The sequence below is a fragment of the Euphorbia lathyris genome, chromosome 6 (assembly GCF_963576675.1).
Source record: "Euphorbia lathyris chromosome 6, ddEupLath1.1, whole genome shotgun sequence".
Lineage (NCBI taxonomy): Eukaryota > Viridiplantae > Streptophyta > Magnoliopsida > Malpighiales > Euphorbiaceae > Euphorbia > Euphorbia lathyris.
Window position 1 is genome coordinate 21,346,665 of NC_088915.1, and position 27,251 is coordinate 21,373,915.

The 27,251-nt window shown below is 37.6% G+C and overlaps 1 protein-coding gene and 2 long non-coding RNA genes across 3 annotated transcripts; 1 reads left to right on the forward strand and 2 right to left on the reverse strand.

Moving 5' to 3' along the window:
• The first annotated feature begins 10,388 nt into the window (after nucleotides 1-10,388).
• Nucleotides 10,389-13,026, forward strand: LOC136233244 (uncharacterized). The gene is made up of 3 exons (XR_010690740.1): nucleotides 10,389-10,699; nucleotides 10,863-11,683; nucleotides 12,605-13,026. It is a non-coding gene; the product is annotated as an uncharacterized lncRNA (long non-coding RNA).
• A 1,015-nt stretch (nucleotides 13,027-14,041) lies between these two features.
• Nucleotides 14,042-16,892, reverse strand: LOC136233385 (protein FAR-RED IMPAIRED RESPONSE 1-like). The gene is made up of 4 exons (XM_066023019.1): nucleotides 14,949-16,892; nucleotides 14,669-14,824; nucleotides 14,470-14,569; nucleotides 14,042-14,373 (listed from the first exon to the last, which is right to left on the reverse strand). The coding sequence occupies exons 1-4, from the start codon at nucleotides 16,050-16,052 to the stop codon at nucleotides 14,318-14,320; spliced, it is 1,416 nt and encodes a 471-aa protein (XP_065879091.1). The 5' UTR covers nucleotides 16,053-16,892; the 3' UTR covers nucleotides 14,042-14,317.
• A 78-nt stretch (nucleotides 16,893-16,970) lies between these two features.
• Nucleotides 16,971-18,528, reverse strand: LOC136232326 (uncharacterized). The gene is made up of 3 exons (XR_010690465.1): nucleotides 18,377-18,528; nucleotides 17,365-17,445; nucleotides 16,971-17,261 (listed from the first exon to the last, which is right to left on the reverse strand). It is a non-coding gene; the product is annotated as an uncharacterized lncRNA (long non-coding RNA).
• Nucleotides 18,529-27,251: the final 8,723 nt, after the last annotated feature.

Below are 27,251 nucleotides of genomic sequence, written 5' to 3' on the forward strand. Positions count from 1 at the left end.
TTCGTGGCTTTCATGGCAACGAACGTGGTTCTGAGTGGGAGTCCTGACGCTCCGTTTAGGAATTCGGGGCGGTTTACTCGCTGCGCCCGCTTCCTTCATTCGGGTCCCGTCCAATCTTAGCCCATGGGGCTTTAATATGGGCTGGGCTTGCGAAATGAATATAACCCGTTTTGGGCTTCGCGGGTTATCACTATGCAATTATTAGTAGAAATTATAAAATAAAAAAATTGAAAGCTAATAAGTAATGCATGCACCGGGGATAGAGATTCCCCGCGAGGATGAAAATCTTAGATAATCAAAACCTTGGAAACCTTAAAAAAAGTAAAGAAATTAAAAAGTTAAACGGGGACGGGGATTCCCCGCGGGGATGAGGAATTCTCGCGGGGCGGGGATGGTAGTCAAAATTTTCCCCATATGTTATTCGGGGCGGGACGGGGAATCCCCGATAGACTAGTGATCGGGGATGGTTAATGCAATCTCCGCCCCGCCCGCTCCGTTTACAGCCCTAGATATACTTGTAAAAAAAAAGAAATATTGAGTTCTTGTTTCTTAATGAGATAAACAAAAGAATCCCAAAAGGTATGGGATTTTTATTTATTTAGGGTTAGTCAAACTAGTTTGTCTGCCATAGTCCCATGTATGCATTATAATAAGAAAATCGTGAAACACACAAATACATTTTTGAACTTTTAATAATTATAAATGATTCTCGAGAATCATTTATATTCTTAAATTAAACTTTGTAAACACATTGACAGTGAAGTGCTTAATATATATAATAATTAAAAATTCAAGAAACTTAACTTAAAATCTTAAAAGTTGAGCCCCTTGTTTCAAAAAAAAAAAAAAAAATTGAGCCCTTACTAATATAACATCTTATATTATTATTTTTAAGAGATAATAAATAATTAATTTTAAATTTTTTTCTTAATAAATAATTTTAAAAAATTAGTAGCTTAAACATGATTTTCTTCTATAATAAAAAAAAACAAACATGAAATTAAGCATTAAACTTAATTAATAGTTTAAGAATAAATCGCAAATTATCCTAAAAGATAGAGATAAAACGTCTCTATCATATCTCATGGGTGAGAAGAGATCCTATGAGTTCATTGTACTTATAGGTGGTCAGATTCTGAATTTCTTTAATAGTTGTCTTTTTGGCTTGCCAACTTTTCGGAAGGCTTCTGACGATCTTCTTCACTTGTTCTTCTGAGAATGTGTTTCTCATATGTTTGAGCTCATTGATGACATTCATATCTGAAATGCCTTCACTTTCTAACATTTCGAACAACTCATACAACCTCATATTGTGATGATCTTGGACTCCTTAACTTTGCTGGTTCCTTCGTATGTAATCTCCGGCTGTTCTAGATCTCATGTGCAGCCTCGCATCCTAAGATCTTATTATATTGTGTAGAATCTAAGCACAATGAAGCATATTGATAGCCGAAGCGTTAGTAGGGATATGAGGACCTTTGATTATTGCTAACCATGTGCTCATGCTCTAAGCTTGGATAAAGTTCTTCATTCTATTTTTCCAGAATGTATAGTTTGAACCGAAGCAGAGGGGGTCTAGTAATAGACACACCTTCTGGAAGAATTTTTGTTGTCTACTTACCAGGCACGTTACGTGTGCTATTGACAACTATTAGGGGGATCTTTAGCTCAAGATAACTATATCTTAGAGATAGAACACTAACTGCGATACCACTTATTGGTCCTTATAAGGCGGATTTAGTTCTAAAGGGGGGTGAATAGAACTAAATGAGTAATTTAAAGCTTTAAAACTTTTCTTACTCAAGTTAATGCAACATAGATGGCAATTTCTCGGAATTAGAGGCAACTTCAATATACTAAGCTTTTCAGCACTTTAGTCTACTGAGGTTGATTCTGCTTCTGATTATCCTATAAGGGGTAGTTGATGGTGTGTCACGTGCTTAACGTACGCCAACGATAGATATTTTAGATTTCAAAGAACAAGGTCTTGGATGCCAAAGGTAGAACTGATTGGCCCTAAAAGGAAGTTTCTAACTTTGACTTTGTTGTGGGGAAATAAGAAAATTACCAAATCAAACCCACAGCTCAAGGTTAATGATAATACATCATAGAGGTCAGAAAAATCCATGCTCACAATGGTTTATGGAATTCCATCCTTTCCACTTGTTGAAAGCTTGGACCACACATCTCTTCGACCCTCACTAATATAGCATCCACATCGATTTGGTTGTTGTTAGGCATTTGGCCAAGATTTGGTGGTTGGTGGTTTGCATGAGATTGTGTCTTTGCATATGAAAAGTGCAACCTATATTCCATGGTTGTAAGGTCTCGCGGTACCTTCATCCCTTTTGAGAAGAATTTGGTACCTCTGAATTAAAAACATGGCTTGTTTAGGCCTCTCCATTCTCATTCTCTTCAACTTTGTCAGATGTGGCGAGCTTCTTTGGTTGAGGTGGGGTTATCATGCTTGATTCACATTACTGTTTCCTTCTACTTCCATCAAAATCTTGGATAAGTATGTCCACCTTATTCATCATCTACATGAACATCTCTTCAAGCATCTTGAAATCGTCACTGTAGGGAGATTCAATGGCTAGGGGGAAGTTTTGTCACCATAGGGAGATTCAATGTTTAGGGGGAAGTTTGTCTTTGTTAAAGGTAAATGCTAGCATGCTAGGAACTTTGTTGGTGAGTTCCATGTTGGAAAAATGTGAATTAAAATTCTCTTTGGATTCTAAACTAGAATTATTTTCGTATATTAATTCTAAACTTTTTTTTCTCTATTGGACTTAATGATTCTAATTAATAGAATTAATTTAAAATGTTTTTTTTATCTAAACTCTCCTATATGAAGTGGATATTCGTATCTTTTAATGAGAATATATACATATTCTCCGATACAGAACTTGATAGTCATTAGTTATCTGCCTACTTTCTATTCAACTTCTTGCAATTTTTCTTTTATTGTTTTTTGCTTTTTATTCTTTGGCTTCAAGTGATTTTCTCTACACACATGATTCGAGTTCAACTCATGTATCTATTATATCTTGGCAGGTGATTGCAAACAACGGTAAAATTTGTCTTAAGAGGATTGATTCAATCAAGCCTCATATTTCTCTGCTATTCAATTTTATATTTAATTACATCCCGTTTATTGTACTTTTTTTTATAATTTTATTCTTCAATTTAATAAAATTAGATTGCTAACATTTTAAAGGTTGAATTGAAATATAAACGCGTTCAGACTTCTAATCTTGTGTTAATTGACTTTTGATGATTGGAAATTAATTGAAACAAATAAACTAGCTAGTGTAGGAAATTATTTGGTTGCCTTTTCACTTCAAAATGGAGAGTTTTAGGTGTTTAGTTAGTGACATCCTGTTTGCCTTTTACACCTGAAAAGCAGTATTAGATGTTTAGTTAGTGACCTCCTGTTTGCCTTTTACACCTGAAAAGCAGTATTAGGTGTTTGGTTAGTGACCTCTTGTTCGCCTTTTACACCTAAAAATAACAGCAAACAGCATACAGTAGGTAAAATTTACGGGCTCTAAATAAGGATAAGGTTAAGAAGATATGAATTCAAATTTCAATTGAAAAAAACAATGACATATTAAAGCCGTATTAAATAGGTGCTGGAAAAAAAACAATTGGTATTGTTGACTGAAACTTGATAATTATAATTAATAAAGAGTTATAATTATAAGGATTAATTTTAAGAAACTGGGGTTATATGGCTCGGTTAGAATTTTTTCAATAAATTAAGGATGTTGTTAAACCCAGCCCCAATTTCCCACCTCTAGCCCTGTGAAAGGACGAAAGTACCCTTTGAGACTTTGAGGTGGGAAAATGGGAGGAAAAACCTCTCCCGGCACGCTGGCGTGAGGTAATCACGCCTCACCCTGTGGTAAGGCGTGATTACCACACGCCCGCATGAATAAATCACCAAAAAAAATGTTGATAATTGTGGTTAACTCGAATTATCCGTTTAGAAATAAAATTACGGCATTTTAACTCGTATTACCCTTTAACAAATAAAATTTAAAAACATAAACATTAAAATAAAAATTAATAAACATAAAAATTAATAAACATAAAAGAGTAAATATAATATCAAAAGTGTTGTATTACTGAGGAATTCAGGAGGAATGTGGCTGTTTGGAATAAAAATACTTTTGGTCATATTATCAGGAGGAAGAACAAACTCTTGAGGAGAATGGAAGGTGTTCAGCGTTGCTTGGAGGTTCGTTTTGATCATAGCCTGAATGGTCACCTAAGAGCTCTTCAGAACGAGTTGGAAGCTGTGCTTAGACATGAAGAGCTTCTGTGGTTCCAGAAATCTAGGAAGGCTTGGATTCAAGACGGGGACCGGAATACCAGGTTTTTCCACCTCTCAACGATCATTAGGAGACAGCGAAATAGGATCGAGGCTATTAAAGATGCCAGTGGTGAGTGGATTTTTGAGGAGGAGGACATTCGGCGCCTTGCCCTTGATTTCTACAAGGACCTGTTCAGAGAGGAAGCTGTGGACCTAGAGAGTGCCCACTCTGGCATTTCCTTTCCTCGTTTGGGGGAGGATGCTATTAATAATGCTTTCCATCCCATTGAGCTTAAAGAGATTGATCTGGCCTTCTCCAGCATCGGTTCCACTAAGGCTCCTGGTATTGATGGTATCCCCGCTAGTTTCTATCATAAACACTGGGACACTGTTAAAGAGGGTATATACAGCTTTGTGTTAGGTGTCTTTGGTGGTTCGAACGATATCAGTTTGGTTAATAAAACCCTCCTTGTCTTGATTCCTAAGGTTGCCAAGCCTTCTTCCTTTCTCCAGATGAGACCCATCAGTCTTTGTAATGTCTTGTATAAAGCTATTACTAAGATTGTGGCTAATAGAATCCGGAAGATCCTTCCGGATATTATCAGCCAAAATCAAGGGAGCTTTGTTCCTGGAAGACAATTGATGGATAACGTTGTTATTGCCCAGGAGGTTGTCCATTCTATGAAGATTAAGAAAGGCAAGAAAGGGATCGTGGCTCTCAAGCTGGATCTGGAGAAAGCCTATGATAGGTTGAACTGGAGCTTTCTTCTGGATAGTTTAGCCAAAGCTGGTATCCCGGAGAACTGGAGGAATTTGATTGGAAAGTGTATCTCCTCTCCTGTTTTCCAGGTTATGATCAATTGGAAAGTGTATCTCCTTCCTTTTTGTTATTGCCATGGAAAGATTGTCTCACCTGATCCAAGAGGCGGTGAGCAAAGGGACTCTCCACCCTGTTTCCATCAACAGACATTGCCCCCCTGTTACCCATTTACTCTTTGCTGATGATGTCATGCTTTTTGTGGAGGGTAATGAGGAACAAATTAAGGCTGTGATGGATATCCTCGACTGCTTTTGTGAGGCTTCTGGCCAGAAGATTAACATCCATAAATCCCGTATGCTTTGTTCCAAGAATATGGATAATAGCTTGTGTAGAAGACTGAGTGAGATGTCTGGCATTCCCCTGACTCAATCGTTTGGGAAATACCTTGGGGTCCCTCTTCATAGTGACAGGGTGTCCAAAGCCTCTTTTAAAGACATTTTGGACAAATCTAACGGTTTGTGTGCTAGCTGGAAAGCTAATTCTCTTTCACTTGCAGGTCGCCTTACTTTAATCCAGTCTATCAACTGCGCTGCTCCAAATCACATCATGCAAGCCTATAAGCTCCCTGAGCCGGTCCTCAACGACCTTGATAAAATTAATCGGCGTTTTCTGTGGGGAGAGTCTGGGGATGGGAGGAAGATTCACCTGGTCCCTTGGAAGGAAGCCTGCCAGCTTAAGAGCAGGGGGGGTCTTGGTATAAGGCAAGCTAAGGACAATAATAAAGTCCTGTTAATGAAGCTTCTTTGGAGAATGTGGCAATCCCCCTCCTCCCTTTGGGTTCATCTTCTGTGCGGAAAGTATAGGAAAGATAGAATCTTTGGTGGCCCGAAGGAGAGGGTTGTCAGCTGTTCCTTCCTCTGGAAAGGGCTTAGTGCTGTTTTTGCTGAGTTCTGTACGGGGATTAGCTTGGAGGTGGGTAATGGGAGATCCATTAGTTTCTGGTATGACACCTGGATTGGTGACAAACCGTTGATTGAGGTGTGCATCGCCCCTCCGCCGAATGATCTCCTCTCCTGGAGAATTGCTGATGTGGTGGACTCGGAGGGAGACTGGATCTGGTCTAAGTTCGACTCCTTTCTTAGCCTGGAGACCCTCCTTAATATTAGAGGTGTGAAGATTAGTAATCAGGAGGAGGATAAGGACAGACACTGCTGGGCCTTGACTAATAATGGTTCTTATTCTTGCAAATCGGCCTATGAAGCTTTTACCCCTAATAGGGCTGATCCTCCTTTGGAAATTTGGAAGTCCATTTGGGCCCTCAAAGTCCCCTACCGCATTAGGAGTTTCCTATGGCTGGGAGTCAAAGACAGGCTCCTCACGAATGCAGATAGACACAGAAGGCACTTGGCTGTATCTGGTGCCTGTAGCAGATGCAGCGGCCATGTGGAAACCTTGTGCCATGCTTTGAGGGATTGCCCGAATAGTAGAAAGGTTTGGGAAGGGGTCCTTCCTCACCACATCCTTCCTTCCTTTATGGGGTTCTCTGATATTGATTGGTTCTCTGAAGGCGTTAATGGGAATTTGTTGGCCAGTATGGAGCACGGGGCTATTCTCTTCGCTATTATTTGTCACCAAATGTGGAAATGGAGGAATGAAGAGTTATTTGCTGAGAATACTGTCTTTATTCCTGACCTCCGGTTTTACTTCTCGAAAAAACTCTCTGTTATTACAAAGAGTTTTGAAGGAGAGCCCCTGGTTCACCCCTCCCCGGTTAAAGAGGTCCAGTTAGTTGGTTGGAGGAAGCCCAGGGAAGGGGTTGTCAAGTTGAATACGGATGGCTCCTGCCTTAGTAATGGCAGAATTGCTGCTGGTGGAGTTCTTCGGGATGCTGGTGGCGCCTGGCTGGCTGGGTTTACCCATAACTTAGGTACGGGCTCCTCCTTTACTGCAGAGCTCTGGGGGATCTTGTCTGGCATTAAACTCGCCATTCGCATGGGTGTTAAAAGACTTTCGGTGGAGTCTGACAATTTGGAGGCTATCAACAGGATTTCGGATAGACAGGCTGTTTGTCTTAAGAGTCAGAATCTCATTAAAGCCATCTTGAGGCTTCGTCCTGCCTTCGATTCTCTTACCTTCTCCCATATTTATAGGGAGCAAAACCGCGTGGCGGATCGCTTGGCAGCTGCTGGGCATGGGGGGATGTTAGGTGTTTCTACCCTTTCCGTTCCTCCTTCTTTTCTGTTACCTTCTCTTCTTGAGGATAGGATTGGGGTCAGTCTTCCTAGACTGATCCCGGGTTAGGTTTTTGTTTGTTTGTTTTTTTTCTTCCCTTCTTACCAAAAAAAAAAAAGTGTTAAAATGTATGAAGTTCTACAAAAATAATTTAGCTCGCCCGACGCCACGCCTCCATAAACTCATCCATCTCCCTTTTAATGCGTGGAGCATCCTCGTCAGATCGGTGGGTAGCCGCTAGTTGGGTGACACGCCACAACCAGCTAACCCACTGCAAAAAAAAAAATAATAAATAAATATTAAAAAATAAACACATATAAACTAATACTAAATAATAATATTAAATAATAATAAACTTACAAATTCGCTGTTGGCGCGAGCATGCTGTACCGGTCCAGCCTGTGGTGCATGAAGGAGATGAGGATGCGAATATCGCATATACCAGTCCATATAAGCAGGATCACAGGCAGTGGGATCGTATCCAACTGGTCGGCATCTCCTCCGATCAATGCCCCGAGCCGATGAAAATCTCCGCCAGGTATCCTCAACCGTGACAGAGAAAAGCGTGAGCTTATACGATAAAGATCTCCATGGTCGTACTGCTTTATCAGGTCTAATACGCTCAGCTGGGATAGTCTGAGTATATCCGACCTGCCGCAGTGCTCGATCGGGCATATACGGCTCGACGATGTCTCTACACCGTATCCAACCGGCGTAGGACACTCGAAGCCGATCATCATCGGGGACAGGACCATAAGGCAACCACGTCACCTGAAAAAAATAATACTCAATAATAAATAATAATATACTATAGATAATACTTAAATTAATTCTAAAATTTTATAAAATACCTCTGCTGCCGTCATACGGTCCAGCTGCCCGCGTATGGTATCTAGTCGGGCGGTCGTCTTGCCTAGTACCCCGACCTCCCATCTCAGTGCACGGGCATGGTCAGCTGGGATCACGTGAGCTAGTCTATGCGGCTGGAACACCGGAAAATACTCGTATATCCACGCCCAGTAGGGTCAAACATCCGCATATACCATAATAGTCTCCTCTGCTCGCTATCCCCAGCTGCCGGTACAACGTGGCAAGTGTAGCAGACCCCCATGAAAATCGAGCTGCCCCTCTGACACCGCCGTAAACCTCAGCAAGATGGGCCGGCCTAATCCTATCTCCACTCTTGTCAACAAACAAAGTGGATCCAAGCATAAGCCACATCCACGCTGTGGCTCGAGTAGCGTCATCCCTACATTGGATGACAAGCCTGTGTACAGCCTGAACAAATACACCTCCACCACTCCATAAATGTCGGCCCGACAATAGAAGTTGCTCCCGATCCACCCCAAACATCATCATGCACATGGCATGAAGCCCGTCAGTAGTGGGAGACTCGGACACCATCGGACCGTCGATCGGGATCCGAAGAATCTGCCATACATCATGCAGCTGGATAGTCATCTCCCCGAACGACATGTGGAAGGAGTTCGTATCGGGCTGCCACCGCTCCACGAACGCAGTCAACAGCGGAGTGTCGAGGTTCTTAAACATGATATGTGGAAGGTGAGACAAACCAGTCTTCTCGATCATCTCCTTCAGCTGTGAAAGGACACATATACAATTTATACAATTACTGAATGTTTTTTATGTTTATAGTTAAAAATACAAATTACAATAAATGTTGACAAACTATATTATTCTTACCTCGGGTGACGCACCAGAAAACCACTGACACAAATCTCGGCATGCTGTTGATTTGTTGTAGCATGTCAGAAACGACCGAATCTCTCCTCCCAGCATCCGTGAGGCAACATGTCCTAGAAAACTAGGAATCACGGAACCATCAACCACTACAAGAAAATTGCTTTTTGGCAACAAGTTTTGGCAACAATAGAAAATGTTGTTGCAAAACATATACTTTAGCAACGATTTTTTTATGCTGTTACCAAAGATTGTTGCCATAAATTTCTTATTTTTGAGGAAAAAAATATTGACTTTGGTAACAATTGACTCGTTGCTGTAAATGAAAGATTTTATAGCAACCACCGTATGTTGTTGCTGTAAATAAAATCATTTACTGCAACGTCTGCATGTGGTTGCTGTAAATGAAAGCATTTTCGGTAATGACTGCATGTCGTTGTTGTAAATTAAGAAATTTATAGTAACGACTACGTGTTATTGCTGTAAATGAAAGCTTTTATAACAACAACCACATGTTGTTGTTGGAAATAAAAGCATTTGCAGCAACAACTGTATGTGGTTGTTGTACATGAAAACATTTATTGCAACGATTGCATGTTGTTGGTATAAATGAAAGCATTTATAGCAACAACAGAAAGTTGTTGCATGAAAATGAAATATTTTCGCTACAAAAGAGGTCGTTGCGAATTTTGTTTTATTAAACCAATTAAAAAAATACTATATACATGTAGCTACAAGTATAGTTGTTGCTCAAAATTAATTTTCATAATGGACATTCAAATCGTAGCCATAGAGTATCACGATTAATTTTGGCAACCATTTGTTTGTTGCTGTAAATGGAACAATTTATAGCAACAAAATATTTGTTGTTGCCAAAATATATATTAAATATTTAAAATATATTTAATACTATATTTTTATTTTATATTTAAACTAATATTATTAAAACACTTTTTATTATATTTTTAATATTAATAAATTTTAACTAATATTTAAAATTTAAATATATAAAATAAATTTTAAAAATTTCATAAAAGAATAAACTTTAACAATTAGTAAATTGTATAATTTAAAAATTAATTGCAAAATATATAACATATTATTTTATTTATAAATATTAATAATAATGATTATTCATTTAAAAAAAATTAATAACGATTATTTAGTGAAAAAATTATGTTTAATATTGTGAAATGATAATTTTGTAAAAAGTTATAAGTTTTTGCAACAACATTTGTTATTGAAAAAAAAATTTCATTTCCCTCCAACTATTTGGAATCAAAATAATTCCCACCAAATACAAAACAATTCCCTCCAAATATACAATGATATAAATAATAAGAAAAATAACCATTAAGTTAAAAAAGTTAAAACTTTTCAGCTGCTGCTCCTCTCAATTGCACTCTGCCGCTCTCTCTCTCTCTCTCTCTGAAGATCGATTCGTTGCCCTCTCTCCGCTTCTCTCGCCGTCAATGGAGATCTGAACTCTCTCAACGATGCTAATTATCTCTTTGCATCAATCATCAACTTCTCTCGTCATCCCCTCCAACTCTAGGGCAGAGGCAATGGCGTATGTTTCTAAGCTCCTTCTCCCTTGTGGGTTTCGAGATATCATGCTCTTTTGTCCATTGTCGTTTTCATTTTCAAGAATAGCTGCAGATTTAGAGGATGATACACAGTTGTCAATAAAGGTACAATTTTAGTGAAATTCTCTGTTTGTAGTTATCTTCATCCGCTATAAATAAAAAAGGATGATTTTCAGACCCTTGATCTCTTATTTAGCTTCATGGTGTTGGGTTTAATTAAAAATCCTTCATTTTGGCTTCTTAATACATTGTTTCACACTTTTTACAGGTCCATAAAGACAAAATGTTTGCATAGATGTGATAGCTTTGATGCAGTTAAAAATGCAGAGAAAGAGGAGAACAATGGAGATTATGACTCCATCTTTAATGTAAAAACAAACATCTAGGTTATTATTATCACTTGTTTTTTATTTTTGTAAATTTTCCATTAGTGGTTTGAAGTGCTAGATGGTTTCCTGGGTCCAACTTGGAAAGCAGTTAGCTTGGCTTTTCTTGGTTCAGTTATACAATTTATATAGCTTGCATAATTTTTTTTTTTTTATCTATTTAACATTCAGATTATACTTAGCTTTTGTTTAATCCTCTGCTTTGCTTTCTTTTATGTGGTGATTACAGGTCGGAAGGTGTAACCCACTTCGGTCCAATGAATCAGTTTCTTTATTTCACATGAGCCACTAATATCCTCTGGAAAAAAATCTTCTGTCCCTGAAATGCTATCCCCTTTCCTGTCCCCCATTCAATTAATTACATGTGTCCAATTTTATCCTAATCAGCATTTAGATTAATTAATCTCTTAACTAGAGTTAAACTCTTATTCTAACAGATTTTAAAGATCCAGGTAATCAGTTCGACTCTCTCTCCTTTTTTTTGACAGTTCGACTTCTTCTCCGTAAAGAGCCAAGACTTTTAAGCAGAATTGGAATTCATGTCTTTTCTCTTTCAATTTCTTTCTCTTCCTCTTCCGATTACAAATTTTGGGAGCAGAAACAATTTTTACCTGGATCAAAGTTCGACTTTCTCTCCTTTTTTTTACAGTTCGACTTCTTCTTCCGTAAAGAGCCAAGACTTTTGAGCAGAATTAGAATTCAGGTCTTTTCTCTTCCAATTTCTTTCTCTTCCTCTTCCGATTGCAAATTTTGGGAGCAGAAACAATTTTTATTGTTTCAAAATTTAGAGTGATTGGAATTATTAAAACGATTTTGGTTTGGGCTAGAATTATAATTAATTAGAACGATTTCTATTTGAAATTGTTAAAACCATTGTAGTAGCTGAGGGCTGGCTTTGCAGATTGTTAATTTTGTTGTTCCCCCTGAACTTCAAGGAAAAAAGTTAACAGACTAAGAAAATGATTGCTCAGTTACAGACTGATGGTGCTATTTTATTTTCTTATTTGTTCATTGCATAAAATTATTGATTTTTTCTACCTGTTTTTTTTAACTGCTTGTATATATAAATATAAATATATGTGTGTTGTATTAGAAACAGTGAAAATATTTCAGTGAAGAATGGTGATGTGCAAAATTAATAAATTTGGATTAGTATCTTGGTAAATCCTCCTTCTCTTTGGTGTTCTTCATTTGCAACTGAAAATTTGAAAAACTACCATTCTTGGAAACTCTTTTTCGCCGAGCGAAGATTCCACCTTACCAACCTCGTATAAGCAAAAACATCCATACCAGTAGCAGTTTCTTGCCTTAGGAATAAAAATAAGTATGCATAGGCTCATGTACACCTCCATTTCTACTATTTTTTCCCCAATTGAAAATGTGAATGATTGACCTTATACATGTTTAATTAAGTAATTAAGTAGCATTTAAACCTCTATTAGCAAATACCCATAATAACTTTTATCTTTGTTTAGCAAAAGTTTGTAAGTGGTATGCTAAATTGAGTTAAATACAAATTTGTAGGCCATTGTTGCATGATGAACTCACTCCATAGTTACTTGTAATTTATGTGTTGCTTGTATGATTGTTCTAATTATAATTTATTTATTTTTTTTAATTAAAGGAGTGGGAAAAAATCCAGGGAAAAGCTTGAAAAATTTGAACAAGTATTACAAGAAGACAAATGAAGGAAAATCAGGAATATAATACGGCAGGGGATTTGTATTTGAACCTTCCATTGAAGAAGCTATATATCCAAATACTTAAAGTGTTGTGTCAAAATATGAAGAGCAACATGCTGTCACTTATTCAGAAGATTCTCTATTTGCAACAGTTTGGTTAGCACCATCAGCAAACAGGAAGGCAACAACAACAGCAAGGCATTTAGGACTTCAAACATCAAAAAGGAGACCCACCTGCATTTTAAACTTATATTCTAATTTTGGCTGTAAAACATATATTAATCTATTGATCTTTTATTCTGGAACAAGATTCGAAATTGAATAATATGGTTTCAGTGACATATTAATCTGCATATTATAACATGATTTATGCTTCTTTTTCGAAAGGATTATGCAATTACTCATTTCAACCTGCCTGAAGAGATATCAAGCACATGTCGATTATTATAAGGATGATATGCAAAAAAAAAAATTATTTTTGATATTAAATGTTACCCTTTGGTCTGCTTCAACAAGTGAGTTGAGTGAAGTTATATGGCATAATCATTAGACGTGGTGGTATAAAATCTGAAAATGTTTACTTGGTCTTGTATATTTCCTACCACAGTGGTGTTGTTGATGATTGGGAGCTATAGAGACCTACCTTTAAACAAAACTTATACTTGTTATCATGTTACTTCACCAAATAAACTAAAAACTCTTCTGCAGTTTGAATCTGGTTTAGATGTCAAGCTGCATATTTAAGCAAGTTAAGGCTCAATATTAAGTTAGATCTGTAATAATCTAGATACGAAATCAAAAGGTAATATATTTTCCTAGATGATTGGTATACATATAGACCAATCATTCTAAAATTACAAGCAAATCAGTATTGATGCACAAGAAACCCAGACCAGCGCATAAATTACAATTACTAAGTTTTACTCCATATTTTTTCCTAATATTGACCTGTTTAATCCAGAGGGCGAGCCTTGGCGCAACGGTAAAACGTTGTTGCCGTGTGACCAGAGGTCACGGGTTCGAGTCTTAGGAGCGGCCTCTTGCCAATTAAATTGGCAAGGGAAGGCCGCCCTTTTTTTTTTTTTTTATTGACCTGTTTAATCCAATGCTTCAGATACTGTCAATCAGATTCAAATTTGCCTGATAACAGCAATTATAAATAAGGCAGACGCTGAACATTGAAAAACATGTCTTCCATCCACAAAATGAATGGTGCATAGCTTCCTCTTCCTGAAACTAATGCTCATTCTAAAAAAGCAGCATTTTGAATGGCCAGAATCTGCTACTCATTCACAGTAAAGCAAAAATAATAACACAATTAATGCACATTTTATCAAAATTGGATATTTTATAGAGAAAGAAACACTGATAATAACAAAAATTGATAAATACATCTGAACTGTATACTTATCTGTGACATTAACTAAATTGTTCGTATGAGGAAATAGCATTAGAAAAATCTATTGCTTGTCAAACTAACAATCTAAACACCATCACTCTTGATAAATCAAGCCATAGAAATTTCACTTCAATTAAAAAAAATTGGAACAAAAAGTGCAGTTACTGTTGATAAATCAGACCATAACAAACTCTTATTGTTAAAAAAACAAAAATTCCTCTCCTTCCAAACACAATAAATATCATTCCTTCTTTACTCATGATCCATCTTGGTTTATGTTCAGCAAGTTATGTTCTTCAGTAGAAGTTGTGCCTGCAATCACAAAATTATATTTCACAAAATTTTATGAAATCAATATTTTTAACATGCTAGATATTTCTAACTCATAAATACATGGACAATACATACTTGCAGATGGAACTCTATTCAAATCTGATGTAAGAGGTGGTTGATAAGTCATCATAGAGCCTTGATGATAAGATGCACCAACATTCGAGCCTCCTAAAATCTATACAACATGGCACAAGAAAAAACATATAGCAAAATAAGTAATAAGAATTAATCAAGCAGGCCTTAAACTAATTAAATAACAAACACTTGAAAGAACCTGTTGATATTGATAGGGTGGCGTGAACTGCATGGTTGGACACAAAATAGGCGATGTAAATTGCATCCGTGGAGGAAACGCAACAGAATTGAATTGTGGGTGAAAAGGTAAATCATGTGGAATTTGAACTCCATTCAACAATGCATATTGAGGTATCTGTTACATATTGAAAAAAGAAGATAGAAGTTTAAACAAGTTAATTAATCAAATTATCAAAACATAAATAAAAAAGGCTTCAGACCTATTTCCAAACAGTAGCAATAGTCGAAAAATGTGGTACCTGTTCATTCATTTGATTTTGTGAAGCAGGAATTCTTATGGAATCAACACATTGAGGGGTCACATTAAGTTGATCTATTTGTGGTTCTCTTTGGTGTCTTGGCGAAATATCTACATCTTTCTTAGATCTCTTTTTCCCGACAAGTTTCTCCAATGCATTCTTTGGTCTTATAGAATCCTCCTTACGAACAATTTTTTCTTTGGTCTTGATTCCTTTCACTATATGCTCACCAAACTCATCAATAACAACCTCATGTGTATTATTGTTGATCACTGAGATGTCTTCAGGAGGTTTTTGACGGGTCCTTAAAGATGTTTTTACATCAACTAATGTTTTCTGAACAGAATTTAAAGAAATTTCATAAGCCTCATCAGATTCGACAGTAATTGTTGCTAATTCAATGTGTAACCGGGCCAAGTCTCTATAACGCCTTGCTATTTTTCCCTTTAGATCATCATCATCATTTGAATTTGGACAAGACACCTTTGGTATTTGATCTCTAATATCCTTTCTCCATCTCTTTAAAATGTATTGCCTAGGAATGGTCTTCACATCATTAGTTGAAAGAACTTTTAAAGCATGTGAACACAAAATTCCAGCAAATTCAAATTTCTTGCAACTACATGTGATAGTACTATCAAGTGAATTAAATTTCACAGTATGATGGAAATTCTTTCCATGAGCATTCACTTCATATACCCGCATAGATCCAATGTCGCTGAATAACTTAGAGGTGCAATCATGAGCTTTACATAACTCAACTTGGAACCATTTAAAGACTGCTGGCGTGTATACCTTTGATGCATCCTTTAATATCTTTACAGGAAATGATAATGCAGGGGTAGTATGACTTGCTTTAAAATCAGCTATTAGCTCTTTGTAACGACGATCATCAACTAATCGTCGAAAATGACGAAAAAATCGCAGCAAATCATACTTGTAGCTCACATACCTTTTGATAGAATTATTCATGCTTTCACTGCGTTGGGTAGTAGTTATATCTGCACTGAATGTTTCACGCCCGTAGACTAAAGCCCATTTCTCCTTCATAGAAAATAACCGGCTCAACCATGAGTTAGCTTGGAGTTTGTACTTTTCAAGCATATTCTGCCAAGCTATTAGAAAGTCTTCCACATCTTCATAATCATATATTAGACTACTGAAGTCTTTAGCAAAATCCTTAAAATTCTCAAAGACACATTTAAGATGCTTAGCAGCATTCTGATATATGTGTCAAATACATAGCCGATGATGTGATTCTGGCCATTGAGTGGCTAAAGCTTTAGCCATTGCAGGATCTTGGTCGGTCAATATGCTTTTTGGTTTCTTTCCTAACATTGTATTTACAAAAGTCTCAAACAACCACATAAAAGTTTCTGCAGTCTCGTCATATAACAATGCAGCTCCAAAAATAAGTGTTTGCTTGTGATTATTAACACCAACAAACATTGCAAATGGTCTTCCTTCTTTGTTTTTTCGATAAGTGGTGTCAAAACATACAACATCACCAAAGTAATCATAGTCTACCTTCATCTTTGCATCAGCCCAGAAAATATTGGTTATCAAATCATCTACGTCAACTTGTATAGCATAGGTAAAACTAGGAACATTTGATTGCATTTTTTGCAGATATTCTAATACACCACCTGTATCCCCTGACTTCATCTCCCTTGTTCTCTTTGAACGTAAATAGTTCCTATAATCTTCTGCAATAAATCCAAGATGCTCACGTCCACCAGCTTGTCTACTCAATAACTCAAGAGTTTCTTTTGGATCTAATCCTGAATCATCAGCCATATCAGCCATAACATTATGTGACAGAGATATGCTTCTATGTGACCGAAATCGATGTGTTTTACTAGGAGTTGAAGTCAAATGAGTATGATTAGCAATAAATTCTGAAACAACATACTTTTCAGACGATGAATCATACTTAATCTTCATTCTTGCTCCACAACCAAATCTTGTCTCTGCATGATGAACTCTAACATACATATTTCTCCTGTCTTTTTGACGTTTACCTTCAGCTGAGCAAACAAATGTTCTATCTTTCAAAAAGCCACTAGATGATGTATGCGCTTTACTTAACCTGGTACCGAAACCAAATTTATATGCATATCGATTATAAAAGTCATGTGCATTCTTTTCTGTTTCAAACTCCATACCAACTACAGGAATCAAGTCTTGAAGCATTCTTGAATGAATAGAGTCGGTCTCACAAGGCTTGCCGCCTTCATGTGATTCTTCTTCACTGTATTCATAATTTAGTTTGCTAGATATTCCATCGTTATTAGTATATTCTGCTTCAACCTCCTTCAAGAAATATATGATCAATGTGTGAGACACTCAAAATTGTTCACAATTTTTTTTTCATACCAAAACAACAATACATAAATAAAAGAGGAACTATAACTACCTCTGTTGATACTGTCTCGCTACGATGTTGGCTATTGATACTCATGGGCGAGTTCAACAATCAAAACTCTTTCACAAAATACTAGATAAATAAAAGAAACAATAAAATGATTAGTAAAATTTTGAAGCCTCCAAATCATGTTAACTTGGACAAATATAGAGACAGAAAAACCTTCAAATTTAAGAAGGTTTTGTAATATTCATAATATTAAAATGAAACATGTAGAACCACATTAACAAGTGCAGTATTATTCATGTGAATGATGAATACTATAACACTTTGTAATATTTTTAAGCAAATGTAGAACCATACTAAGAATTGCAGTATTATCCCCGTAAATGGTGAATATTTCTAGTAAAAAACCTTTTCATACCTAATGATTCAATCATTAAAACCTATCCAAGAAATTCATGAAACCAAGAACCATGATAAGTCTGCAATAATCTATATTTTTATTATAAAGACTGCAACAATCTATCCTAAGTCTATAGAAGATAATAAAAAGAATTTGAAATGTATTCGAGAACACTAATTACAACAAATAATAGTTGGTCATGGAATGCAATAAACAAAATTCAAATGAAAAATAAAATAAAAGAAACTTTACAACCTTCAAGGCCCACAAGATCAAATTATGAGACACAAGATCAACTTAAAAGGCATGGTGTTGAAGCTAATTATATTCACACAAGCAAATTTTAATATATCTACAATTTGGTAATTTAAGTTCTTGTGCAGTTATTTAATTTTATTCAGGACATGAACTAAGAAAATTATGGAAGATTCTTTACATATCAATTTAAATTCATGGCATTGATAATGGATTTCTTCTACAACACTTAGAGTAATTAATTACTACTTTTAATATATATTAATTCCTTATATATATTTTATCAAAAACTAACTAGATTATGTATCTCAACCTTGCAGTAAATAGATTTGTTTGATGTTGCAGGTGCCTCTGTTTCCTAAAATGATGAACAACATAGAATTTACAGCAAAGTGTACCTACCTCGGGTTTCAATGGCCTTTGCAGAATTCAATCAGTGGAATTTCTTCACTTGCTATTGTATGCTCCTCTGTTTCCAAAACCCAACCAACGAAAATTGGTTTCAATCACAGCTAAATAGTATGTGGCTCTCTGTTTTCCATCAAAGCAAAAATTACTTCTGCAGAATTCAAACAACAGATTTTAAACTCAAAGCAAACTCGATTATTATTGTATCACGTTTTCAGAATTCAAAACAAATTGGTTTCAATCACCGAAGATTTTTCGATCACAGAGCAATCTAAGTGAGAGAAAGTCGAACTGAACTGATAAAGAGAGATACGTGGATCTTTAAAATCTGTTAGAATGAGAGTTTAACTCTAGTTAAGAGATTAATTAATCTAAATGCTGATTAGGATAAAATTGGACACATGTAATTAATTGAATGGAGGACAGGAAAGGGGATAGCATTTCAGGGACAGAAGATTTGTTTCCATATCCTCTGCACTTTGGGCTATCACAGAGTAAGTCTTGATTTTCTTGCTCAAAAAATAAAATAAAATAAATAGTACTTCCTCCATTCCATTACATAAGTCATTATAGCAAATTAGTTTTTTCCCTAAATATAAGTCATTCTAGGATTCCAATACTTATTGTCCAATAGTGACATGAAAGAGAATTATTTTTTGTATTGGTACATGTGTTTTTTAATATTCCAATGCTTATTGCCCAATAGTGACATGAGATAGAATTTTTTTTAGTTAACCAATATATTTCTTAATTTGTGTGAAATACCCTAGAATGACTTATATAATGGAATGGAGGGAGTAACTAGTTTCCATAAGCATTAATTAAATTCTAGTTGGCCTCTACCATAGATATAATCAATGTTAATTGTATAATTTAGTGGGTTACCGATTTCATAGTTTGCTTTATTTGTACCTTACTCTAGGATAATGTCCAATTTTGGTCCTAAAGTTTTTAAGAAAGTACAAATTTATTCCAAACATACAAAATGATACAATTTTACCATTAATGTTGTTAAACAAAATCAATTTTAATTTTTCCCAACTGAAAATTTGAACTGCTTGATTTGACAGTTATTCGGATGAAACTAAGATATGAATTAATTATCATACTATTTGCTTGATTGTAGGAAAATTATACATGCAATGTGGAAGCCTCGAAAAGTTCCATCATCTATTACTGTTTACTAGCCATTCAGAGACAAACTCCTCACCTATTCTAGTGCATTTTCTCCAAGTGTAAAAGCGAATTCATGTTTAAGAAAAATAGATCACTTTTTATATAGATAGTGAATTTGTAACTTTAATTTTTGTTAGATATTTTTTTACTATTGGATGATGATACGTTAAATTAATTTAATGTAATAAGTACTGAATGCTTTTTCATTTGCAAAGAATATATATTATATTGGTAATTAATTATGGTTAATGTATACTAATGTTGGATTATATTCCAATTTTGTATTTATATATAATAATTTAATAATATATATGTATTATACATTTATTGCTATAACAGGATTGTAATTAAAATACTTATTTATGGAAACAATTTTAATTATATAATATTGGTAACATAAAAGTTGTTACCATTAAAATAATATTAGCAACAGTTACAATTGTTGCAAATAGTCAAAATAAATAGCAACAATAAGCTTTGTTTCAAAAATCAACATTATGGCCACAACAAGAATTGTTGCGAAAATGAAATATATATAGCAACACAAAATGTTGTTTCTAAAAGTCTAAATATATAGTAACGTCACAAATTGTTGCAAAATATAAAATATCTACATCAACGACATTTATTGTTGCAAAAAATAAATTTTATTCTCTAACATGCATTCCATATTCCGCAACAACAAAATTTTTGCAACAACATGTGTTGTTGCCAAATATATATTTTTTTGCAACAACGAGATGTCGTTGCGGAAACCTTTAGTAACGGAATGTTTCTCCACAACTGAAAGTCGTTGCGAAACATGCGTTGTCGTTGCTGAAAATATTTTTTGCAACAACCTTCTCCGTTGCCAAAAAGCAATTTTCTTGTAGTGAACGGGACCACCATCCACCGGTCCACTAACTAGCCAGCTCTCGTCCTCACTAGCTTTGGAACGTTTGCTTGTCCCTGAAAGTTATAAAATTATACATAAGATTATACTAAATTATACTAAAATTATAAAATTATACTAACAGGTTAAAACCTTTGCTGAATTCTCTTATTTCAGATTCTCAAAGCGCTTTCATCCCTGGGAGATCGATTACAGATAATATTTTGATAGCTTTTGAGACCACTCACTATCTCAATCGCACTTCACAAGCGCGGTATGGTGTTGCAGCTTTGAAGATTGATATGAGCAAGGCTTACGATCGCCTGGAATGGGGTTATATTCGTGCAATACTGTGTCGTTTTGGTTTCAGTGAGCAATGGGTTGAGCTGATAATGACCTGTATCACTACTGTTCGTTATCACGTTGCTATTGAGGATAAGCGACTAGGCCCGATTGTTCCTTATCATGGTGTAAGACAAGGGGATCCTCTTTCCCCTTATCTTTTCATTCTGTGTGCAGAAGGCCTTAGTGCTCTCATAAGAAATAAAGAGCGACTTGGGCTTTGGCATGGGTGCAGGGTTGCTTGTCGAGCTCCGAGGGTCAGTCATCTCTTTTTCGCTGATGATTGTTATTTATTCTTCCGAGCTTGTCAGGAAGAGAGCTTGGTGATTCAAGATGTTCTGCAAGAATATGAGCTGGCATCTGGGCAGGTTGTTAATTATCAGAAGTCTGCCATTTCTTTCAGCAGAAGTACTGATGCGGAAAGCCGTAGTGATATTTGCTCGGTTCTGGGTGTTGAGGAGACTTTGGACCAGGGTAGGTATCTCGGTTTGCCTTCTGTGATAGGCAGAAATAAGTGTGAAGTGCTGAAGTTCATCAAAGATAGAGTCTGGGCAAGACTACATTCCTGGCATTCAAAAATTCTATCCAGGGGAGGTAAAGAGATTCTTCTAAAAACGGTTCTCCAAGCTATACCTACTTATGCTATGTACGTATTTCTCTTGCCTCTAACATTGTGTAGAGAGCTCGAACGTATATTTAATGCCTTCTGGTGGTGTAAAGACGGCTCAGGTATTCGATGGATGGCTTGGGACAAAATTTGCCTGCCAAAATCGGCAGGTGGAATGGGGTTTAAGAGGCTCCATGACTTTAATTTAGCCATGCTCTGTAAGCAGGGTTGGCGTTTCATTACGGAGCCTAACTCCTTGGTCTCCAGAATTTATAAAGCTAGGTATTTTAAAGATTGTGATTTCTTTAATGCAGAGAGGGGTAGCAATCCTAGCTTCACATGGAGTAGTATTTGGGGTGCTAAAGAAGTGCTGAAGAGAGGATGTCGGAGAAAGGTGGGGGATGGGAATAATTTGTGTATCGGGTCTGATCCCTGGTTAATTAATAACCCTTTTGGCAAGCCTTCAACCGCTCTTCCCCCGGAGGTAGCAGCAGCAAGAGTATCTTCTCTTTTTGCAATAGATGGTAGAAGATGGGATGTGGAGGTCATTCGGGATATCTTCAATCTATCGGATCAGGTTAACATCCTTAGTATTCCGGTATCTTCGTCAAATTCTGATGATTGGTTTTGGTCACTTGAACATCATGGTGATTTCTCAGTGAAGAGTTGTTACAAAATGCTAAGTGGAGATTTGGCATCATCTGAAGCGAGCTGGTGGAATAAATTATGGAATCTCAAGGTCCCGTTAAAAGTTCGTAATCTCATTTGGCGAGCCTGTAATAATGTTATTCCAACTGTCGAAGCTCTTAGGGGACGGTATGTAAATGTCAATCCCATGTGTCCCCTGTGTGGTTTGCTTTCTGAATCCACTATTCATGCGTTTAATGGATGCTATTATGCGGCTTCGATTTGGGTTAGGGCTCGTATGGTTGCAACTCATTTACATGATACCTGCTCTTTCTTCAATTGGATGGGTTGGATTTTTTCGAATTTCAGTAATGAGAAATGCTGTCTTTGGGCTATGTTGGTTTGGAGCTTATGGTATAGACGTAATAATTGTGTTTGGAATGGGGTAACTATTGCTGATGGTGTCGTTTTTACTATGGCCTGTAACGCATTAAAGGACTGGCGCGACACACAAGTTCGATTTGCTGTCGACTGTGGTTCTGGAGGATCTGATGGCTTGAATATTTCGTCTGCTGCTGCGCATTTTGGCTGGTCCCGTCCAGTAGGTTCTTGTGTTAAAGTGAATGTGGATGCATCGCTCGTGGTGGGATCCAATATCCTCGGCATCGGTGCTGTAATTCGGGACAGTTCTGGCGCATTCTGTGGTGGACTTGCCCTTTGTATTGCTGGTAATTACAGCCCTCGCGAAGGGGAGGCGATTGGGATCAGAGAAGCACTGAGTTGGGTGAAGAGGAAAGGGTTCGAGACGGTTATTGTGGAGTCCGACGCAACAAGTGTGGTGGATCATATTAAGCAGCATTCATTTCGGTCTGCATATGGTTTGATTATAGATGATTGTAAATTTCTGATGTATTCGTTCCTTGACGTTTCTGTCAATTTCATTTGTCGTTCTGCGAACGGAGCTGCTCATGCCTTATCTCGTGTGGCTCGTTCTATGTCAGAACCAAAGGAGTGGTCTCTTGATCCTCCTGATTTTCTTTTACCCACTTTGTACTTTAATGCTTGTTAATGAAAATCTTGTTCTGCTGTCAAAAAAAATTCTAAAATTATACTAGATTATACTAAAGTTATACTAAAATTATAAAATTATACTAAAATTATACTAAATTATACTAAAGTTATACTAAAGTTATAAAATTATGCTAAAATTATACTAAAGTTATACTAAAATTATATACTAAAATACTAAAATTATACTAAACTATACTAAAATTATAAAATTATACTAAAATTATACTAAACTATACTAAAGTTAATTATACTAAAATTATAAAATTATACTAAAAAATACCTGTAGTCGCAAAGCGACCTTCTACGCGCTGGGTCGGCTGTCTGCCCGGGGTCGGCTGCTCATCGCTATCCTCAACCTCGCGATCACGTGCAGCTGCAGACTGTCGCAGTACCTGGGCTACCACATCCAGGTAGTCCTCCACAGAATCGCTATCAGGCTCTCTGTCACCAAAATCCGTCGCCCCCTCCGATCCATCAATATCGGGCTGATCCACAATCGGCCCCCTCCTCAACTGGTCCGTCACAGCCCCTCTCCGCCTACGACCGGATATATCAATACCACGCAATCTCGTATGGCGTGGTGTATCATCCTCGTCGTCCATATCTAGACGACGAGCAAATGACGGGATGGATTTTCCACCCCTAGTAGGTCGCTCCGTCTAAAAAAAATTACATCTAGTTAATCAAAAATGGTAACATATAAATTATAAATTACACTAAATTAATTTAAATGTAAATTTTAAAAAAAAAAACCTTGGGCGTATGCAAATCACGCCCGCACCACTGGTCGGGCGTATGAACATCACGTCCGACCAGTGGTGCGGGCGTTCGAGCATCACGCCCGACCAGTGTTGCAGGCATGTGGCTATCACGCCCGCACCACTGGTCGGACGTGATTCTCTTACGCCGAAACCACAGGTCGGGCGTGATGTTCATACGCCCGACTGCGATTCCAGCGATTTTCAAAATATGCCAAACAGATTCAAATCAAAGCGAAATTCAACGAAATAAAACCGTAAATCTTACCATTTTCGCTTTCCCTTTACGACTTTTGTCACCATCCATGATTCGGTTCAAAAATTAGACCGGATTTGATCGATTATTGTATAGGGTTCTTGAGAAGTTTTGGGTTTTTTCAATTTTAGTGCAAAGGGTAGTTCGGTCTTTTTCCAAGGCTAGAGGTATAAATTAGTGGCTAGGAATAGTAATTCACTAATTAGCATCAAGATTATGCTAATAGCTGTAAAATAAATAATTAAGAAACTGGGGAAATTTGGCTGGGTTAGAATTTTTTTCAATTAATTAAGTTTTGATGCGATGCATAAAATATTCAATAAAAAAAAGCTTAATACATCACTCATCTCTGAACTTGTCCAAACTAGTAGATTGACTCCCTAAACTTTGCAAGTGTCTCACCAGTTTCTTAAACTTGCAAGTGTTTCCCTAAATTTGTCCATAAAAGTATATTAGCTCCATGAACTTTGCAAGTGTCTCACTAATTCTCCAAACTTGTTTATTCTGTAACAACTTGATAACTTGCCGGATTTGATTTGATGATCCTCGTTGTAGTTACCTGCAAAACAAAACCGGAGACAGGATGTCCGGAAAAACTCTCCGACGATCAAGTCAGTTTTATGTGGAATTCTAGTAGATTGATAATCGTATTGAGGAAAAATGTGAACTTACCCCTCCCTTGGCTTTCTTATTTCTTTTATAAGCCTTTCTGGGTAACCGCCGAGGGCGGTTACTCTTTCTGTTCCACGTCCTCCACGTAGTCACAAACGTGGTCCCGTTTCTCTGAGTGGGTGGTTTAGTGCCTTGTTGGGATTTCGGGGTGGTTAGCCCTTTCCCTTATTAGGAGCCCATTTAATCTTGAACCGTGGGCTTAAGTTTGGGATGGGCCCGTACTTATGATTCAGCTCAGTTGGTTTCACGAATCATCACATGCCTCCCCTCTAGTTTAGCAAGAGCCCTTTAGGGTCTTTTCATATGTCATAGACAACTCTCCATCTTCATCTGGGTATTCAAAATTCGAAAGTAGTTCGTTCGTTTTCTGTCATTTCCTCTCCGGCATCAACCCTTTTACGTTCGTTCTTCTCTGCATTCTTTCTCACATGTAAGTTTCCCTTTCTGTAACTCGTAACTCGTTCAACCATTTTTTCTTTTATTTCTGTTCGTTTCCTTCACCGATATGTCGAACCCTGAACTTGATTTCGCACCCTTCGACGAAAATTACGATCGCGAGGTGTCTCACGAGGTTGATGAGATGGTTGATGAAGCTTCAACTAGCTCTCCTAGGTCTGATTCTCATCCTGCCGATTTTCTCCATCTGGCGAATACGACTGATGAGGGCCTAGGTTTCGACCCCAAGAAGTTGATTCCACCACCTGTCCCCACTCCCCGTTTATTACCGAAGAAGGATAGGTCAGGAAGCCTAGTTTGCCGTGAGACAATTGACGACTTGCGGGAGCAGTATCCTTGGCTTCAAGGCCTGGAAACAAGCATTCCCGGGGAAAATAGAGGACCTGGCGACTTCCCGAAGGGGTATTTTACCATTTTTGTCGCTCAAATTATCTGCGGTTTCACGTATCCGCTGGCAGATGAGATTGCTTCCATCCTTGGAGGTTATGGAATCGCACCCGGGCAACTGCACCCCAATGGATGGGCCGACTTGACTCTGGACAAGTTTTTGGCAGATTGTCTGGAGGTTCCCTTCTCGCTCAAGATTTTCTCCAAGCTTCATCATTTCAAAAGTTCGGGGGAGTATTTTACTTTCATCCGACAGAGCGGTTACTACGGCTTTGATGAGAAGTCGAACAAAATCCGCGAGTGGGACAGGTCTTATTTCTTCATCAAGTTCCATGAAGGGAATCCGAACTTTCTTCGTTGCTGGGGCCGACCTAATGTAAAGAGTTTGAACTTTGGTTATCCAAGCAAGGAAGAATCCGCTATTGTAAAATTCTTGAAGAGTACTCCTCCTTTTGTATGGACATATGATCAGGCATTCCATATGCTAAGGAGCCGAGTAGCGATTGCCTACCGCGAGGAAGATCGTGTTGTTTATATCCCTTATCGCGTTTTCGTACAAGGTATTATTAGCTTATTTCCTAGTTGATGATTTCTCTTAACCCTTTGCAGGGGTGACCCTTTATCCCAACTCGCTGCAAATCGGGAAGCGAAAGCCTTGGCGAGGAGAAAGAGGCGATCGGCGGGAACAACTTCTGTTGCAGGGGCGAATTCTCCTGTGGGGGCGACTCCCTCTGTTGAGGCGGCTTCCCCCACAATTGCTTTCATTTCACAAGGCCCTGCTTCTGCTTCTGAGGATCTTCCCTTAAATAGGAAGCGGAAGAGTAATGCGGATACGGAGTCTTCTCGCCCCAGGAAAAAAAATACCTTTGTATCCTTGACTGTTGGTGGTACACCCATATCCACCCCATCCAAAGAAAAGGGCAGCACTCCATTTCACGAGGTATCATGATTTACTCACTCTTTTTGTGTTGTTTATTTTCCTTTATCAGTTATTTGCTGTTCTCCTGATCCCTCTCCTTACGTATTCGCAGCCAATTCCTGATATTAGCGGGTGGTGGACTAGGACCTTTGGTAAAGCCGTGAGCTTTTCCTGTAAGGACATTGTTTCTTCCATATGCAATGTCCTTGGACGACTCCCCTCTGCTTCTCGCGTGCGCGAACAAGTGCCGCTTCCAACTGCCATGGAGGGGATTGAGAAGCGTGCTATAGAGGTATATTGCTTTCTACTCATGTTCCATCCCTCAAATGCATGTCTCCATTCGCTCTTTTTATTCACATATCGTCCTATATGCAGATTATCAATTTCGCGGAGGGTGCCCTCTGCAGGGATGCTGAACGAGCTAGAGAGCTGGAAAGCCTTGGCACTGAATTGGCGACTCAGAAGTCGCTTTTTGATGATGTCCAAGGCAAAGTAAAGATCCTTGAAGGTGCTTGTCAGAAGGCCATCAGCGAGAAGGAGGAAGCTCTCAAATCCCTCCAGGCTAAGTCCGATGAGCTTCAGAAGGCCATTGATGATCTGAATTCGTCCAAGGAAGCTTTGGAGATGCAAAAGAGGAGGGCCGAGGAGATCACAGCTGAAGATGGTGCTCGCATCTATTGGTATGGAGAGCGGATTCATGCGGCTTATGAGCATGGGCATCCAGATC

Coding starts and splice junctions, on each gene's coding strand:
- LOC136233385 (XM_066023019.1), bottom strand. CDS start 16,052: ATGCTTGAAAAGTACAAACTCCAAGCTAACTCATGGTTGAGCCGGTTA. Junction 14,825..14,948: donor AAAATCAAATGAATGAACAG/GTACCACATTTT, acceptor AATATGTAACAG/ATACCTCAATATGCATTGTT. Junction 14,570..14,668: donor CACCCTATCAATATCAACAG/GTTCTTTCAAGT, acceptor CATGTTGTATAG/ATTTTAGGAGGCTCGAATGT.